The sequence below is a fragment of the Erinaceus europaeus genome, chromosome 1 (genome assembly GCF_950295315.1).
Source record: "Erinaceus europaeus chromosome 1, mEriEur2.1, whole genome shotgun sequence".
NCBI lineage: Eukaryota > Metazoa > Chordata > Mammalia > Eulipotyphla > Erinaceidae > Erinaceus > Erinaceus europaeus.
Genome location: NC_080162.1, coordinates 117,019,605 through 117,039,302, shown reverse-complemented (window position 1 = coordinate 117,039,302; position 19,698 = coordinate 117,019,605). Strand labels below are relative to the sequence as shown.

At 46.6% G+C, this 19,698-nt stretch overlaps 1 protein-coding gene and 1 gene segment (V, D, J or C); both read right to left on the bottom strand.

Annotated features, from left to right (window-relative positions):
* Positions 1-6,065: 6,065 nt before the first annotated feature.
* Positions 6,066-12,158, bottom strand: LOC132539441 (immunoglobulin lambda constant 3-like). The segment is given in 3 exon segments: positions 6,066-6,453; positions 8,024-8,142; positions 11,838-12,158. Coding segments are annotated over 3 exon segments (627 nt in total).
* A 6,551-nt stretch (positions 12,159-18,709) lies between these two features.
* On the bottom strand, positions 18,710-19,398 carry LOC103125631 (immunoglobulin omega chain-like). The gene is made up of 2 exons (XM_016194011.2): positions 19,353-19,398; positions 18,710-19,268 (listed from the first exon to the last, which is right to left on the bottom strand). Exons 1-2 carry the CDS (start codon positions 19,396-19,398, stop codon positions 18,871-18,873), a joined length of 444 nt encoding a protein of 147 aa, XP_016049497.2. The 3' UTR covers positions 18,710-18,870.
* Positions 19,399-19,698: the final 300 nt, after the last annotated feature.

The window sequence follows — 19,698 nt, the reverse complement described above, 5'->3', positions numbered from 1 at the left end:
TGAGTCAGAAGAACAGTTGTTTAAAGAGAGGTGGCAACCGTGGTCTTATATGCCTATTCCCATCACTCCCTTGTTCCAAGCTAGTACCACCTTTCCCTACTCCCTTCCCTGACTCCCATAGTTCCAAGCTAGTACTCCCTTTCCCTACTCCCTTCCCTGAGCACCAGGAAGAGTTCAACCACAACTGCAAAGACTCAGCAAGATGGTCATTTCTGGCCACTTCTGTTGCAGGTAGGGGAACTGAGGTCAGTGCCCCTAACCATTGTGATTTTTGTGTCAGATCTACCCAGAAGCCAGTGGGATGAGTAGTTTAGGATGTTATGCTAATGTCCCAGGCACTTGCTGCCAGGACTTTTCTGAGGCAACAGTGGGTTTAGTTACCATGAATCCATGTAAAAACCAAATGCCGTCAGTCCAGTCAGATTCACTCAGCTTGAGGACAAGTGGGCATTTACCAACACACAAGGTAAAGATATTTGCAGAATGGGGCAGGGCAGAAAGAGAAGCTTTTCCCTGGTCAGGAGTCTTTGCTGAATGTGGAATTGGAACATCATAAAAGGGACCATCCTTCCTGCATCATAGACCAAACGCTTAACTCTGGAGTAATGTTAGACACCCTTACTTCTTGTCAGCCTTTGTATTACGGCTGTCATGTAACTTATCTTCCCCTCTCGCCTCTCAATTATTATTTATTATTAGATAAATACATAGAAATTGAGAAGACACCTGCTGGGAACCAGGGGCTTGAACCTAGGTCCTTATGCATTGTAATTTGAGTGTTTAAGCTTGTGCACCACCATCTGGCACCTGAACCTTACCTTCCACTGCCAGCTTCTCTCTGGCAGGTTTCTGCCTTCAGTGGTCTGTGGCACCCTCTTGTGGCTCACATGATTCCAGGGATTCAAAAAATGCAAGATTTAATGCTTGCAAATTGGCACTCTACCCACTGTGTCACCCCCCAGGCTTCCAGTCTTTCAAGAATATTTTATTAGTAGTCAGGCGGTAGCACAGTGGGTTAAGTGCATGTGGCACAAAGCCCAAGGACCAGGCTCAAGGATCCCGGTTTGAGCCCCCAGATCCCCACCTGCAGGGGAGTCACTTGACAAGCAGTGAAGCAGGTCTGCAGGTGTCTTTCTTTCTCTCCCCCTCTGTCTTCCCCTCCTCTCTCCATTTCTCTCTGTCCTATCCAACAATGACGCCATCAACAACAACAACAATAATAACTACAACAATAAAAAAAAAACAAGGGCAACAAAAGGGAATAAATAAATATTTATTTTGGACAGAAATAGAAAGAAATTGAGAGGGAAGGTAAGAAGGTCATAGAGAAGGACACCTACAGCACTACTTCACCAATTCATGGAGCTTCTCCCCTGCAAGAGGGGACCAGGGGCTTGAACTTGGGTCCTTGTGTACTGTAGTGTATTTACTCTACCAGGTGCACCACTGCCCAGCCCCCAGGCCACAAGTCTTAACAACTTTCAATATTTGCTTCCTTTTGCTACTACCCTCAGCTGGGCTAACTCTGCTTCCTAGTGATAGCTGGGAAACTCTGTTTCTCAAGTCTGGACTTCACTTAGGTCTTCCAGCTACTGCAGCACCAAAAGGGAGAGGGAGAGGGAGAGAGAGAGAGACTGGGTGAGAGAGAGTGTGTAACCAAGCCATAATGTGCTCCCTATATAATTGTCACATTACCTCATCACTTGGAAAAGGAAATGTTAGCCTTGCAAAATAGCTTACTTGGATAGTGTGCTCCTTGGCCATGTACATACATTACCCGGGTTTGAGCCTGGCCCCTACTTGAAGGAAGCTTTGATGCTGTGGTCTATTTCACTCTCTGCTGTTTCTCTTTATTTTTTCATATTTTATTTATTAATAAGAAAGGAGGAGAGAGAGAAAAGACCAGGCATCACTTTGGTACATATGCTGCCAGGGATTAAACTCAATGCTTTATCCACTGCTCCACCTCCCAAACCACTCTGTTTTCACCAAAAAAAAAAAAAAAAAAAAAAAAAAAAAAGGCAATGGCATGTGCTTCTGATGTGGTCTTTGTCAGGATTAGTGACACCCTCAAAAAAGAACTGTTGGGAGTTGGGCAGTAGCACAGTGGCACAAAATGCAAGGACCAACATAAGGATCCCAGTTAGAGCTCCCGGCTCCCCACTTGCAGGGGAGTCGCTTCACAGGCAGTGAAGCAGGTCTGCAGGTGTCTGTCTTTCTCTCCCCCTCTCTGTCTTCCCCTCCTCTCTCCATTTCTCTCTGTCCTATCCAACAACGATGACATCAATAACAACAATAATAACTATAATAAAACAACAAGGGTGATAGAAGGGAATAAATAAATATATGTAAAAAAGAACTGTTCTGGAGGTTGATGGGGCTTTATCTGAGGCTCATATATAAGCCTTCTCTTCTTGTCTTTCTGTGATCCAATCATAGCTCTCTGATGTGGGCTTCCCTCTCCATTCATCTTACCTCCTGCCTTTGAAGCCCTGGAAGGGAGGGATTTGCAGTTTTCACAGCCACCATGACCTCTGCTAGCCTTTGCTGGGTGAACAAGCCACTTCTTCTTCTTCTAGCGTTTGCCCTTCTTCCGTAGCCAGTTAACAGCGTCAGGTTGAGCCTGATATAAAGTTTCGAGACCTCCTTTGAATCTGGAGTCACTTTCTCGAGCCTACACAGTATATCAGTGATGTCTCTTCTTCTTCCCCACCCCCCAACCTCAGAGCACTGCTCAGCTTTGGTGATGATACAGGAGATTGAACCTAAGACTTTGGAGCCTCAGACATGAGAGTCTTTTTGTATAACTATTAGTCTGTCTCCTCCACCTGTCCTCTTTCTATTGCATGTTCTTTGAGTCTGACTGTCCTCAAGCCAGGAATTGGATGCCACCTCCTCTACCTTCTCATCCACCAGTTCCTCCAAGTTCCAGTTCCCACCCTTAATAGTACTTGGTGCCATCACCTGTTCTTGACTGCTCCCACCTACTTCTTTATGGCTGACTCCATACAGCCTTTTCCCTGCTCACCCCTTTGCCCCCTACTCTTCTCCCCTCATGATCAAAGCAATAGTCCTTCTCTGCAGTCCAACAGGATCACTCGTTTCAAACACCTCCATTGGGGTCCACTCAAACCCAAGTGTCAGGTCTACCCCTTGGGACTACTTCCCTGCCCTACAGCCATCCTCCCTGGCATGACCTCCATGCCCCAGCCACCCTACCATCCATACTCCCCTTGGGAAGGAAGGGTGTCTCAGAGGTACCGCTCATCCTCAGGAAGAACATGAATCAAAGATAGATAGGTCTCTTCCAAGGTCAGCCACTCTGAGTTCTGGTCCTGCCATCATGTCTCACCCCAGTCCTGTAATCTAGGTATAAGATAACTTGAACTGGGACAGAAGACCAAGTTCATAATCAGTGGAAAATGAGGAGATCAAGGAGGCTGGGTGGTGGTGCACCTGGTTGAGCACACATGTTACATGTTACTGGGTTAAGCTCCCAGTCCCCACCTGCAGGACGAAAGCTTTGCAAGTGGTGAAGCAGTGCTGCAGGTGTCTCTTGTCTCTTTCCTATCTCCCCTTTCCCTCTTTATTTTTGGCTGTCTTTATCTAATAAATAAATAAAGATAACACCAAAATTTTTTTTTAATGAGAAGGTAGAGAAGGTCAAAGATAGGATAGCGGGGGCAGGGCAGTGGCCAGGTAGTGGTGCACCACGTTACGTGCACATAGTACAAAATGCAAGGACCAGCACAAGGATCCCACCTGGAACCCACCAGCTCCCCTCCCATAGGGGGAGGTTCCTCATTGCAGTAAGACAGGTCTGCAGGTGTCTATCTTTCTCCCTCTACATCTTCCCCATCTCTCTCAATTTCTCTTTCCTATCCAATAAAATGCAAAAAATGACTGTCAGGAGCAGTGGATTCATAGTGCTGGCACCAAGCCCTAGTGATAACCCTGAAGGAAAAAAAAAATGGGCCAGTTCTGAGGTTGTCAAAAGTGCAGTGCAGGGTCTGTCATCATGGTTAAGGGTTTACTTGACCCCACAGTTGTCTCAAGATGAGGCGCTTTTCAGCCATGATTTATCCATGTTAAGTTTATCCATGTTAAGTTTGGTTAATCCCCACTTCTTAGAGACATGGATCTTCTGGCAGCCCGGGGACTTGAAGTTGGCCCTGTGCAGGCCCTCAACTGCATACTTTATGTTTTGCAGCTTAGTGCAGATGGACACGAAGGCCAAAGTGAACCCTGGCATCATGCCCTGGGGCTTTCCAAAGACACTGGACATACCTGTCTGGAGCCCAAGAATGGGGGCAGGAGATGGTCAGACATGACATGACTAGTTAAGGGGGAAGGGTTGTCCCCAAGGTGCCTTGAAGGCAATCTACAAGGAACAGGCCATAGGCGCCACCTGGAGGCTGTTTGCTGTCATTGCATGCTGGGCCCATGGGGAGGGAAGCACAGTTTTTAAGACTTCATTCACAAATTATTTGTTTCACACAGACTAAATTCTGAAAAATTTCTACTTAACAGAAGTTGGATCCGGCATCTCTCTCATGCTTACTGGGAGGACAAGTCCTGTGCTTTACTAGCTGATCAATTGCCTTGACCACTAAGGATTTGTGTATATGAGATAACAGATTTTTTTTTTTTTTGCCTCCAGGGTTATTGCTAGGGCTTGGTGCCTGCACTACAAACCCTCAGCTCCTGACAGCCATTTTTTTCCATTTTTTTTTGGATAAGACAGAAATTGAGAGGTGAGGGGGAAGTAGAGAGGGAGAGAGACATAGAGACAGAGAGACACCTGCAAACCTGTCCCCACTGAAGGTGGGGAGCTGGGGCTTGAACCTGGATTCTTGTGTGGGTCCTTACACTTTGTACTATACTATGTGTACTTAACCAGGTGCACCACCATCCAGCCCCCAAGATAGAGTTTTATATGAGAGAGAGAAAGAGAGAGAAGGAATCCAGAGCACTACTGTGGCACATGCTGCACTGGGTATCAAGCCAGTAAATAGCCTCAGGCTTGCAGGTACTTCTCATAAATTTGTTGACCTGAGAAGTCTTACTTTTGCCAGGTGATCAAGGTTAACACGATAATGATAGTCATCTTTCAACACAGGCCCTCCACATGAAGTGTCATAAGCTAACTCTACGGTCTTTTACGTGTTTATTTTTTGCTCTAATAGACCTATGGTATCACATATGCATGATTTCACTCTCTGTGTTTTCATTCACATAGTGAGACACAGAGAGAAAGAGTATGGGGAAGAGACCACAGCACCAGCTGTATAAGAGTGGGCCGGCTCTATGCTAGGGGAGGAAGGAGGGAGCAGAGACATGGGGGCTCTGGTCACCAGATTCCTTGGGTCCTGGTTAGCTTCTGGAGACTTATCCCTAGAGAGGCCATGTGCCTCTCTACCTTTGGGATACATTCCTCCTGGGTGTCAAGGATTCCCCTCACCTAGCCTGAAAATCCTGGCGAGGTTGAGGGGACAACATAAGTCCCCCAACCCCACAAACAGACGTTTTTGTAACCAGAGTACTGCTCAGCTCCGGCTTATGGTGGTGTGGGGTATTGAACCTGGAACTATAGAGTCTCAAGCATGAGAGTCTGTTTGCATGTCTCCCCCCACCTACCTCCCCTCACCCAAGCACCCCCATCCAAGCACCCCCACCCAAGCAGACTTTGTTTTTGGCCTCCAGAGTTATTGTTGGAGCTCACTGCCTGCAACTATGAATCCACTGCTCCTGTGGCCATTCTTTTAAATTATTATTATTATTATTATTATTATAGGCTTGGACAGAAAACTTGAGAGGGGGATGAAAGATAGAGAGGGAGAGGGAAAGATAAACACCTACAGACCTGCTTCACCGATACCCCCCTTGCAAATGGGGAGCAGGGGCTCGAAACCAGGATCTTTACGCCTGTCCTTAACGCTTTGCACTATGTGCACTTAACCTGGTGTGCCACCACCCGGCCCCCAAGAAAAGACATTTCTAATCAACAATGAAGATACTTTATTGAGAGTTTATCTGGCCCAGGGAGCAGGGCAGGAGTGGGATGGGGTAGAAGATTTTTCTCCTCAGGGTACAGTGGCTTCAGACTTTCAGGGGTGGGAGAAACTCAAGGAGCCTAAGGACATTGTGTAGGGGACACTGCCTTCTCTACGGTGCCCCCTTCATGTGTGACCTGGCAGCTGAACCAGCTGTGGGACTGCCACTTGTCGAGCGACAGGCTGAGGTAACTGCTGGCCGTGTACTTGTGGTTGGTCTGCTTCAAGGGTTTCGTGGTCTCCACACCCTGGGTGACCGGGGTGCCATCTGCCTTCCAGGACACCATTAGGCCACTGGGGTAGAAGTCACTGATGAGACACACCAGCGTGGCCTTCTTGGTGCTGACCTCCTTAGAAGAGGGTGGGAATAGAACGACTGAGGGTGCAGACTTGGGCTGGCCTGTGTGGACATAAGAAGGCATGTGAGACAGGGGACAGTCTGGACTGTCGGGGCAGTGTTTCCCCCTGCCCTCCACCCCTGCCACACCTTCTGCTCCCTTTGTGGGTTTCCCTGTGTTCCACTCCACCCCTGGATAGCAGTCAGGCCCCTATCACACAGAGGCCCCTATCTCTCAAGTGATCTGACCAAACCCTACTCCTATGGCCTCAGTTTCCCCACATATAGCCAGAGAAGATGGGTGGTCTTCCTCCCATCCCTGGAGTCTGAGTGTGGGGTCTGGCCTGACCTCCAGAGCCCCCAGCATCAGGCCACTCCTCCTCTCATGCTTCTGTAGTCTCAGGGCCTCCTTCTCCTGGCCAGCCTGCCAGGACCATCCCATGTGGGAAGCCCTGGACCTATGCCAGCAGGCTATGGAGCCTGGAGCTACCTCTCTCCTGGGGCTCCCACCCTGATCCTGCCCAGCCTCAACTCTCCTAGAGAGAGCTGGGGTCCTTCCAACCCAGATCCCGGGGACCCCTCTGACTTTCTGCCATCCCCCATCCCTTCTGTGCTGCAGGATGCTTTGCCTCAGCTTTGGTCTTGTGGCTGGACCCCCAAACAGTAGGTCCAGCAGGTCTATGGCCACCTAAGAGCCTCTGCTCAGTCCTGGTTTTACCTGTCAGCCATGCAGCCCAAAGAACTCTCCCTGAACCCCTAATTTGTTGTCTCCCCCATCCAACGTGTCCTTACAAGAAGGCAGGAGACTGACCTTTGGACAAGTGAAACATCTGCCCCGTGGGACCTGGCCTTTTCTTTTTTTTTTTTTAATTATCTTTATTTATTGGATAGAGACAGCCAGAAATAGAGAGGAGGGGGGAGATAGGGAGAAACAGAGATACACCCGCAGCCCTGCTTCACCACTTGCAAAGCTTTCCCCATACAGATGGGGACTGGGGGCTTGAACCCAGGACCTTGCACATTGTAACATGTGTGCTCAACCAGGTGCACTACCACTCAGCCCCCCTCTTATTTTTTTAGAACTTTTTAAAGTTTCTTTTTAATCTTTATTAGATAGAGATAGCCAGAAATTGGGAGAGAAGGGGAGATACAGGAGAGAGAAAGAAAGGCCCTCTCAGCCTGGATGGGTTTTAGGTTCTTGGTTAAATTCAAGAGGCTTGGAGAGTGTCTGTAAGACACACACAGCGCCCCACCCCCAGTTCCCTTATTAGAACTGGCCTCTGACTCCGACTCCCACACTAGCATCAGTTCTAGAAGATTCCTTGAAGAAGGAGGCTTCCTTCCTCTCCACATTTCTGGGTCAAACCCCTAGCCCAGAACCCTGGGATCCAATCTTATCCTACTGTCAAAATTTGAAGGTGATTGCTCCTGCCACTGGTGTACTTTCTACTGGTTACCCCAAGATCCACCTGCCTCCCCCAGACACCACAGAGAAAAGTAGTGGGTTTTGGTTTTGTCATTAAGGCTGAAAGGATGAAGGGGAAGCAACACCCCCCCCCCCCAAGGAAAGTGGCTTTCCCAAGACAGCAGAGGGGTAGGGCAGGTTGGAGAAGGTGGTCAAAGTCACACTTACCTAGGACGGTGAGTTCGGTCCCTTGGCCAAAGACAAACCATGGTGACTGAGGCTCAGCCCCAAACCTGCCAGGCCAGCACCTGGGACCTGCCCCCTGGGGGCCAAGCCAGAGCAGGAACCTGCTGGGTGAGACAGGCACAGGGCTGCAGCGGGTGGGGCTGTGTTCTAGAGCCAGGAAGCCAGCCCCATCTTGGGGTACCCCTAGGTGAGCTTGGTGGTGTCCCCACCTCTAAGATGGTCCTCATCACCATCCAGTCAGCTGGTGGGGACCACAGAGTGTGTTTGGACCATTCAATGACAGAAAATACAGTCTTCAACAGATGGTGGTGAGAAAATTCAATACTCCCATGCTAAAGACTACATACCTGAGTCTACCATTTAGATTCACAAGCCTGAAGCCCCAAAAGTCCTAGGTTCAATCCCTGGCACTACCGTAAGCCGGGAGCTTGAGCCCAGGTCCTTGCTCATTGTACCATTCACTCAACCAGGTCTTTTGCCTGTTTTTGAACTGGATTGTTCGCTTTTGTTGTTGATGTGGACTTTTAGGCAGTCCCTAAATATTCTGGATGCTAATTCATTATGAGATAAATGATTTGTAAGTATTTTTCACATTCTCCTAAAAAGACAAAAGTTGGTTGTGCTAGTGTCTTAAGGTTTATTTATTTGGGAGTCGGGCGGTAGCACAGTGGGTTAAGCACACATGGCATGAAGCGCAAGGACCAGTGTAAGTATCCGGGTTCAAGCCCCTGGCTCCCCACCTGCAGGGGAGTTCCTTCACAAGCGGTGAAGGAACAAGCGGGAGTTCTCTTCCCCTCTCTGTCTTCCCCTCCTCTCTGTCCTATCCAACAACGATGACAACAACAACAGCAATAATAACTACAACAATAAAAAACAAGGGCAACAAAATGGAAAATAAATAATAAATAAAAATAAATAAATACATCAATTAATTGATTAATTAAAAGATGTATTTATTTGGGACCAGGTAGTAATGTACCTGGTTAAAGCGCATACATTATCATACAGAAGGACCTTGGTTCAAGCCCCCAGTCCCCTCACTTTCTCTCTGTCTCTCCTGACTGAAAAAAGTTGGTTCAGAAAAGTGAAGGCCACTGGCAATGATAAAATCAACTAAAAAAATAACAGATGCTTGGGAGCTGGGTGGTAGCACAGCGGGTTAAGCGCAGGTGGAGCAAAATGCAAGGACCGGCTTAAGGATCCTGGTTCGAGCCCCCGGCTCCCCACCTGCAGGGGAGTCGCTTCACAGGCGGTGAAGCAGGTCTGCAGGTGTCTATCTTTCTCACCCTCTCTGTCTTCCCCTCCTCTCTCAATTTCTCTCTGTCCTATCCAACAACAATGACATCATCAACAACAACAATAATAACTACAACAATAAAACAAGGGTAACAAAAGGGAATAAATAAATAAATATCAAACAAATAATTGATGCTTGACATCACTAATCTCTAGGAAAATTTCAATCAAAGCTACAAAGAAACACTATCACATAAGTGCTGGCCAAGATGTGGAGAAACTGGAACCTTGGTGACTATGGGAATATCGTGGTGTGGCTGCTACTGAAAGCAACATGGAGGAGCCAGGTGGTGGCACCCACGGTGGAGTGCACACACTACCATGCACAAGGACTTGGTTAAGCATCTGATCCCTACCTGCAGGGGGTGGGGGTGGGGGGGCTTCATGAGCAGAGAAGCAGTGCTGCAGGTGCCCCCTTCTCTCCTGTCCCTCTCAATGTCTCTGTCTCTAATCCAAAATAAATAAAAAATAGCAAAAGAAAAAAAAAGAAAAGAGAAAACAATTTGGAATGGAATGGAATGGAGGTTTCTCAAAAAGCTAAAACTCAAATTATCATGTGGGCCTGGAATTCCATTTCTGTATATTTGCAAGGTCTCAAAGATGAATTATACACCAATGTTCACAGTAGGACTATTTACGATAGCTAGCACTTGGAAGCAACCTAAATGTCTATTGACCGATGAATAAATTGCCAAAATGTAGCCATATTTTTGTCATAGAGGTTCTCTGCCTTATAAAGGAAGAAATTCTGCAGTACACCCTGTTGTGGATGGAGCTGGAGGGTATTACACTAAGTGAAATAAAACAGCCACAAAAAACCAAATATTGTATGATCCCACTTACACAAGGTTCTTAGAGTAGTGAACATCATAAAGAAATAAAGCATAATGGTGGTTGTCAGGAGCTGGAGGCAGAGAAGAATTGGAGTTATTGCCAAATGGGTGTAAGTGTTCAGATTTACAAGATAAAGAGTTCTGTGGTTGGATGGTGTTGATAACTGCACAATAATGTCATTGTATTTAGCACCAATGAACTGTACCCTTTAAATTGGTCAAATGATAATTTTATGTGATTTAAATTTTTTTTAGGGATATAGGCTTCATTTTTATTTTCAAGCTTTTAATTTATCTGTTTATTAAAGAGAGAACTAGAGCATCACCCTGGCATATGCAATGCTTGGGATTAAACTTGGGACCTCAAGTCTATGGGTCTGACACTTCTTTTTTAATTTAAATTTATTAAATTTTTTAAATCTTTATTTATTTATAGGGTATATCTTTATTTATTTATAGGATAGAAACTGAGAGGAAAGGGAGTGATAGAGAGGGAGAGAGACAGAGAGACACCCACAGCACTGCTTCATCACTTGCAAAGCCTTCCCCCTGCAGGTGGGGACGGGGGCTCAAACCTGGGTCATTGCGCATTGTAACGTGTGCTCAACCAGGTGCGCCACCACCCAGCCCTGAGTCTGATACTTCTATTCAATGTTCCACCTCCGGAGCTATATGTTTCTATAGTTTTAGTACAATAAAAAAATATATGGTATTGGAAGCTGGGCGGTAGCTGCAGGTTAAGCACATATGGTGCAAAGCGCAAGGACAGGAGTAAGAATCCCGGTTTGAGCCCCCGGCTCCTCACCTGCAGGGGGAAGGTTGTTTCACAAATGGTGAAGAAGTTCTGCAGCTGTCTATCTTTCTCTCCCCCTCTATTTTCCCCTCCTCTCTCAATTCTCTCTGTCCTAATAATAATAATAACAAGAGCAACAAAAATGGAAAAAATGGCCTCCAGGAGCAGTGGATTCATAGTGCAGACACTGAGCCCCAACGATAACCGTAGAGGCAAACAAGAAAGAAAGAAAGAAAGAAAGAAAGAGAGGAAGAAAGAAAGGGAGAAAGAAAGATGGAAGGAAGGAAGGAAGGAAAGAAAAAGAAAGAAAGGGAGAAAGAAATATAGAAATAGCATTTGATTTGGTGTATTTCACCAATGTCAAGGACTCTGGTGCAGGGGGCAGGGTTCAAGTTTTGGAACATGATGGCAGAGGAGGACCTGGGGGAGGTTTATAGTCTTATGTGGAAAACTGAGACATGTACCAACTGTATTTTACTATTGACTGTAAACCATTAATCTCCCAATAAAGGGGAAAAAAAAGAAATAGTGTTTGACTGATTTTGACATCTACTTGTGATTAAAAAAAAAACTCAGAAAACTAGATATGAGGAAACTTTCTCCCTGGTGACAAAAAAAAAAAAAAGAGGAAACTTTTTTCTTTTTCTGGCTGTCTCTATCCAGTAAATAAATAAAGATAATAATTAAAAACTAAGTTGAATAAATAAATCTTGAAGAAAATATTTCAATGCAAATAAATCCATACTGGGCAAAATGTTAGCAGTTTATATAAAGTTAGTGTCCACCCAGGTCCCTCCTCTGTCATGGCCACTCTCTCTGCTCCACCCCCAGTGCAGATAGCCCCACCCTCACCAGTACTCACTCAGCCTCTTACCTGTCCCACAGGCTTCCTGCTGGGGCACCTGGGCCCAGAGCCCTGGTCCTTGGAGCTGTTGTGGAGGGAGACAGGCCATGGGAGCCTACAGCCAGACCCAGCAGCAGCAGTAGGGACCAGCACTGCCTGGGGCCAAAGCTCTTCCATTCTAGGGCCTTAATGCCCGCGGGGCCTGACCCAGGCCTCATCTGCCGTCAGGGTCCAAGGATCTGCTGCCCTGGGCTCCCTGAGGGTGGGGGATGTGTGGGCTGGTATCGATGGCCTCTTATCGATGGCAGTGGATATTCCAGTGTGCCCTTGCCTCTGAGGCCCTGCCCTCTGCCTGGGCCTTCTCTAGGCCCTGCCCCCAACTCTTAGCCCTGCGAAAACATGCGGCTGATACTTGTGAGATGTTTCCCTGAGGGACATCTGCCAACTGCCCTGCTGTGGCCAGGACCTGGGGCTCAACCGCCACCCACTACAGCTGCCTGCCTGCCCCAATCTTGGGCCTTGGGGTGGGGTGCACCTGCTCCCCCTTGTTCCCTGAAGACCCCAGAGTCTGTGAAGCTTCTCTGTGGGATATAGGGGATGGGGGTGGGAATGGCCTGTGTTCAGTGGGGTAGAACCAGTGCTGGGACTGCTCCTCTAACTGTCCCTTGGGTGGGGACAAGGACAGGGACAGGAATAGGAACTGGGACTGGGACTGGGATGGGGAAGGAAACAAGCTCCCTTTAGCAGGAAGCAGGTGTTCCAGTCCAGGAATCATGTTTCACTTGGAAAAATACTGTTTGATGAATCTTATTTAGCATCTCTTTCTCTCTCTCCAGGGTTATCACTGTGGTTCAGTGCCTGCACTACAAATCCACTGCTCCTGGCAACCATATTTTTTCTACTGTTGTTGTTGCTGGTGTTCTTGTTAGATAGGACAGAAAGAAATTGAGAGAGGAGGGGAAGGTGGGGGTGGGGGGTGGAGAAAGACACGTGCAGTTCTGCTTCCCTACCGAAAAGCTTTCCACCTGCAGGTGGGGACTGGGGGCTCGAACTCTGATCCTTGTGTGTTTTTACATGTGTGCTCAACCAGGTGCACCATCAACTTGACTCCCATCATTCTTAACCAATCAGTCAATCATTTATCATCTATCAGTCATCTATCAATCATCTTTCATCACACACACACACACACACACACACACACACACACACACACACACACACACACACACACACTTCCTTCATAAGTTTCCTCCAGAGGTAAGTGACTTGCCCATAATTGGTGGGTTCCCCAGCACCAGCTCAGCATCTGGGGTTGGAAAACACTTTCATGAGGCCCTGGGCTGCTGCCTCCAACATGGACCTTTAAGTTTTGGCAGCTGGTGCAGGCCTTGTCCCTTCTGACCTGCAGGCCCCTAATTCCTCTACTTTAGACAACCTGCTATGGAGTGACTTCTTCCCTTCCAATCCCCTCTGCTACTGTCTCATGTAGCCCTTGGCTATCACTCACAGGAACTTCTAAACAACTCTTCACCACTCAGCTGTGCAAGCAGACCCAGACTGCACTCCACACTTTTGTTCACAAGATGCACAGAACAAATATCTCAGGCCTCCAGAGGAAGGGCCAGTGTGGAATTGTCCTGTGAGAGAAGCCAGGCTCGTGTGCTTCTTGATTGGTGGTGATCATACTTTGGGGGAGGGGAGGACAATAGAATTTCTCCAATAGAAATGTCCATGTCTTCTTTGTGATTATTGTGGAGTGATACTTAATACCATGAAAATACCCCCACTAGCAAATTAGTGATGGTTCTATTGCTACATATGACCCTTGCCTTGCTAATTACTATGACCACTCTGAGGGTTGTAAAATAATAATTTTTCTCATTCCAATGTGTTTTTTAATATTTATTTATTTATTTATTTATTATTTGATAGAGACAGAGAAATTGAGAGGGATGGGGAAGATAGAGAGGAAGAGTGGTCCAGGAGGTGGCACAATAGATAAAGCATTGGACTCTCAAGCATGAGGTCCTGAATTAAGTCCCCCGCAGCACTTGTACCAGAGTGATGTCTGGTTCTTTCTCTCTCTCCTTCTATCTTTCTTATTAATAATTTTGCCTCCAGGGTTATCGCTGGGGCTCGGTGCCTGCACTACAAATCCACTGCTCCTGGAGGCCATCTTTTCCATTTTGTTGCCCTTGTTGTTACCCTTGTTGTTGCCATTATTATTATTGTTGTCGTTGCTATTGTTGTTGCTGGATAGGACAGAGAGAAATGGGGAGATAGAGGGGTAAGACAGACACTTGCAGACCTGCTTCACTGCCTGTGAAGTGACACCCCCACCCCTCCCCGCAGGTGAGGAGCAGGGATACTTAGGCCGGTCCTTCCTCTTTGCACCATGTGTGCTTAATCTGCTGCGCTACCGCCTGACACCCTAAAATCTTTTTTTTTATATTGTTGTAGTTATTATTGATGTCGTTGTTGTTGGATAAGACAGATAAAAATGGAGAGAGGAGGGAAAGACAGAGATGGGGAGAGAAAAACATCTGCAGACCTGCTTCACCGCTTGTGAAGCAAGCCCCCTGCAGATGGGAGCCGGAGGCTCAAACAGGGATCTTTATGTGGGTCCTTGCGCTTTGTGCTAGGTGCGCTTAACCCGCTGCGCTAACTGCCTGATTCTTGTAAACAAAATCTTTTTTAAAAGATATTTAAAAGTGGTCCGGGAGGTGGCGCAGTGGCTAAGGCACTAGACTCTCAAGCATGAGGTCCTGAGTTCAGTCCCCGGCAGCACATGTACCAGAGTGATGTCTGGCTCTTTCTCTCTCTCTCTATCTTTCTCATTAATAAAATAAATAAAATCTTAAAAAAAAAAACAAATAAAAATGAATAAAATTTAAAAAAAGATATTTAAAAAACAGAGGGAGGGAGAGAGACACCTACAACACTGCGTCACCACTCACAAAGCTTTCCCCCTGCACTGTAACATGTGCACTTAACCAGGTGTGCCACTGCTTGACACCCCCACCAGTGTTTTTTCTTCATTTTTTCTCTTGCTCCATTCAGTGTGCTATTAAACCACTATCCTTTTGAAAATTTAGCTGGAGTAGATCCATCTTTTCCCAAATGCTTAAAATAATGAAAACAAAATTAAATGTATTGTTTTTGACATGTCAAAATACTTCTGACTAAAGACCAATTTGAATAGGATAGTTCTGACCAAAAGTAGAAAAACTTACAGTAACTGTGATGGATTTTAACATATCAAATATGTTTACATGCAATGTACACTTACATGCATGGTCTTATACCTGCAGGAATTAAAGCTGTGTGGTGCTGGCACACTTTTGGTAGCTGGTAAATAAAGAGCCAATATATCAAACATTTATTCTTTCTTTATTATGACTAAATCATCACCAAGGAGACATTTCCTAGCTAATGAGTGAATATTCATTCTAGTAATACTAGAATGAAAATTCTCCTGTTTTGTATTATATAATAGACAAGTGGGTTTAGAGCCTGAGTGTACATCATAAAAATTCAACATAGAGTGAAATACATTTGAGCCCTTCTTGACCTAAAAGGAGCTCTGTGTGGCCCCATGTAGGGCCCTTCCTCTAGCCACCCTGACCCAATATGTGCATGGGGAGCCATAGCATTTCTGTAGAGCAGAAGCTTCATGAGTGGTGAAGCAGGGATGCAGGTGTCTCTCTGTCACTCTCCCTCTCTACCTCCCCCTCCCCTCTCGATTTCTGGCTGTCTCCATCAATAAAGACAATAAAAAATAATAAATAAAAATAATGATACTACTAGTTCGTTGAGCACTGATTACTATTAATTCAGATTAAGGTAAGACCACACTCCATCTGGCCTAACCTCAACCCCAGGCCTCATCCTCTATCTATATGAATACAACCAGATTGTCTGCTCTCTGGTAGTGTGGGTGGGGCTTTGTTAAAGCATAGACTCCTAAGTCATGATGTATGAAAGTAAGAGAAAGGCAAGTTATAGGAAGACAGAATTCTTTTTTTTAAAAAATGATCCATTTTAGTGAGAGAAAGAGAGATACATACAGAAAGATATACCAGAGCACTGCTTAGCTCTGGCTTTTATAGTGGCTCTGGGAACTGAATCTGAGACCTAAGAACCTCAGGCATGAAAATCTTGTTTCATAACCATTATGTTGTCTCCCCAGCCCAAAGACAGAATTCTTTTGAGCCCACCTAGCTTTCCTTTAGAAGTGTGGACCTGGGGAGTCTGTGGTAGGGCAGCGGGTTAAGCGCAGGTGATACAAAGCACAAGGACAGGCTTAAGGATCCCGGTTTGAGCCCCCAGTTCCCAACCTACAGGGGAATCGCTTCACAAGTGGTGAAGCAGGTTTGCAGTTGTCTTTCTCTCCCTCTCTCTGTCTTCCTCTCCTCTCTCCATTTCTCTTTGTCCTATCCAACAACAATGACAACAATAATAACTACAACAATAAAACAAGGGCAACAAAAGAGAATATATATATATATATATATATATATATATTTTTTTTTTTTTTTTTTAAGTGTGGGCCTGGGGGACTAAGAAGACAGCATAGGAGCTGCACAGAGGGCTTGCATACAAGAGGTTTGATATCTGGCAACAGCAATAGCCAGAACTGAGCGAGGCTCTGGTTTAAAAAAACAAAAAACAAAACCAAATGAAAGTGAACCTGGAGACCCCAGTGCAGGGCAGAGGCTTAATAAGAAGGTAGAAATCAGAGGCAGTGGGGGCCAGGCAGTAGCAACACCTGGTTAAGCGCAAGGACCCAAGCAAGGATCCGGGTTCGAACTCCTGGCTCCCCACCTGTGAGGTAGTCACTTCACAAGTGGTGAAGCAAGTATGCAGGTGTCTTTCTTTCTCTCTCCCTCTTTCCCTCTCTATCTTCCCTTCCCCTCTGAATTTCTCTCTGTCCTATCCAATAAAATGGGGGGCGAGCAGAAGTGGATTTATGCTGGCACCGAGCTCCAGCCCCAGCCAAAAAAAAAAAAAAAAAAAAGGAAAGGAAATCAGAGGGTGCCAGGAATGTAACAAGAACTGAGATCATTGTTTTGCAAAAGACTCAAGGCCACACATAGAAGATATTTAAACCTGGTCTTGACAGGAAATATGTGTCAGTCCCTGTCACTTTCCTGGGCAGAAGAGTAAAGGCCTTTTCTCCTTTAGGCCAGTGGTTCTCAAAATAGAGCTGATTTGACCACTCTGGGGGACATTTTTGTTTGTCCTAGTGAGTAGGAGGTCTGGTGCTGGCATTTGGTAAGTGGAGGCCAAGGGTCTGCTCAGCATCCAACAGTGAACAAGATGACCCTTGCAGGAACTTCCTGACTAAGTGTCTACAGCAGCGAGGTGGAGAACGAGTCCTTCAAATAGCAAACTAACCCATCCCACAAAGCCAACCAAAGCCTGTTCTAAGCTTATTTACCCTGTAACTCCTGCGCATACTCAGGTGACCACAGCATATACTGTCCTTGGCAGGAGCGTCACCCCAGAATACCTAACCAGTCCTTTGCCCCTATCACCTGTAGGAGCAGGTCCTCTGGCCAAGCTGACCATGACCAGCCAGTCTCCTGTGACAGTAACCATGGGCTGTTTCCCATCTAGGGCTTCCTCAGTACAAATTCAGCAGACCAGTCAGGACAAACTCAGCAAAACAGCTTTTCACCCCGCCCCTCCACAGGGTGGGTGGGTGGGATGGGACACAGTCTTTTGGTGGTGGGAATGGTGTTTATGTACACTCCTAGTAAAGTATAGTCATATAAATCACTAGTTAATATGAGAGGAAAAATTGATTGTATGTCTCGAAGTTTTTAAAACACAGACTGAGTCTTTTTAATACATAGGATGTGTATTTGATATGCAGACTCTCTCAAAAGCCTAGACCAAGTAGATCAGAAGCAACCGGTGCCACAGCTATATACAGGATACTGGGTACTATACAGCAAACCCTAACAAAAGGACTTTTCAAAGTTAACCCAATTACCAAATAATGTGATGATGACAATAACTATCCATTGTCTTTTTGAACCCTAAGACAGCAGGAACCTCACATTTCCACTATAGAGCCTATATTTCCCCCAGTCCTGGAACCTTAGGATAGGGCCCACTTTCCCACATGCCTCTCCCAATTCATATCAAATAATATTGCATCTGCCGATTGCATCTGCCGATTGCAACCTAATCAACTCAACGATTGCCACCTCAACATGCTTCAGCTCAGACTGTGTCCAGAGACTCCAGGAGTGGAATGACAAGCCTTCAGCTTCATTACTCAGGTGAGACCTTTCCTTTCATAGTATTCTCTAATTCCATCCCAGGTGGGTCACTTTCTAACAAAGTCCCCAAACCTAGATATAGACCAGGTTCTGTGAGAGAGAGCATATGTTCACACGTATCCATAAACTACTGCAAAATATATTCCTGAAAGCAGAAGTACACTAGAGTTTGCAGTGAGTACCCCCCTAACACTTCCTCTCCACTATTCCAACTTTTGGATCCATGACTGCTCAACAATTTGTTTGGCTTTGTATGTTAACTCTCTTTTCAGCCGCCAGGTTCCAGATGCCATCAGGATGCTGGCCAGGCTTCCCTGGACTGAAGACCCCATCAATGTGTCCTGGAGCTCCAGAGCCCCACCCTACTAGGGAAAGAGAGAGGCAGACTGGGAGTATGGACCGACCAGTCAACGTTCATGTTCAGCGGGGAAGCAATTACAGAAGCCAGACCTTCCACCTTCTGCATCCCACAAAGACCCTGGGTCCATACTCCCAGAGGGATAGAGAATGGGAAAGCTATCAGGGGAGGGGATGGGATATGGAGATTGGGTGGTGGGAATTGTGTGGGGTTGTACCCCTCCTATCCTACGGTTTTGTTAATTTATCCTTTCTTAAATAAAAAATAAATAAAAAATAATACAGCTTTTCAAGACACAAACAGCTTTAATCCCTGAGTCTGGCCTGGGCCAGGACCCACAGCCATGCTTACTGACCCCACCCTCCTGCTTGCCCACACTCGCCTCTCAGTGGGGAGGGGCATCCCTCCTGCTTTAGTTCAAGGGAAGCCTATCTTGGGGTGTCTGGGCCCCTGAAGCAGCAGGATCTGTGTCTTCATGCCTCTCCTTCTCCATGCTCTGGGCCCCTATGGCACAGTAGTACACAGCTTCGTCTTCTGGCTGCACCTCAGCGATGTTCAGATATCCTGTGTTTGTAGTCACATCTTTGGATCCAGAGAATCTCAAGGGAATCTTGGCATCCTGGTGCTTGTCTAGGTGGGAGGAATATCTCAGCAAGAATGTAGGAGCTTGGCCGGGCCTCTGCTGGTACCAGTAGATACTATAAAGGCTGATGTCATGGTCACTGCTCAGAGTGCAGGCCAGGCGGATTGTGGCTCCAGGGGATGAAGATGCCGATGGTGGTTGATTCAGCATGGGTTGAGGGCCAGAATCTGGGGACACAGGGAGACCTAGCACTCAAGACAGGGTGAGGTAAGGAAAGGTGCTTGGAGCCAGGATTTGTGGGGTGCGCTTACCTGTACAGTGGACAAGAAAAACCAGCAGGACCAGAAGCCAGGACATGATGCAGCTGTCCAGAGCTCTGTCTCTCACATGCTATCAGGGGTCCAGGATTCTCTTGGGGATGGACTAGCATCCTTCTCTGCCCTCCCAGGGGTGGAGCCACTGCATGTCTGGTTTAGAGTCGCTATCATCCCAAACTTTCTCAAGTTTGTGGCATTGCTTATGGGAGCAGGTCCCACCTCAGTCCCATAGAAGCTTTCAGGGAGGAAGCACCTGTTGGATGTTCACAGACCAGCGCCCAGAGACTAGTCTGCAAATGTGGGTCCCAGAGGGGAAAGGTTCATCACCCATCCACCTGCC

What these genes read in the sequence shown, in the direction of transcription:
- LOC103125631 (XM_016194011.2), bottom strand. Translation starts at nt 19,398, where the DNA reads ATGTCCTGGCTTCTGGTCCTGCTGGTTTTTCTTGTCCACTGTACAG. An exon ending in TTTTCTTGTCCACTGTACAG is followed by an intron (nt 19,269 to 19,352) that starts GTAAGCGCACCC and finishes CTGTGTCCCCAG; the next exon opens with ATTCTGGCCCTCAACCCATG.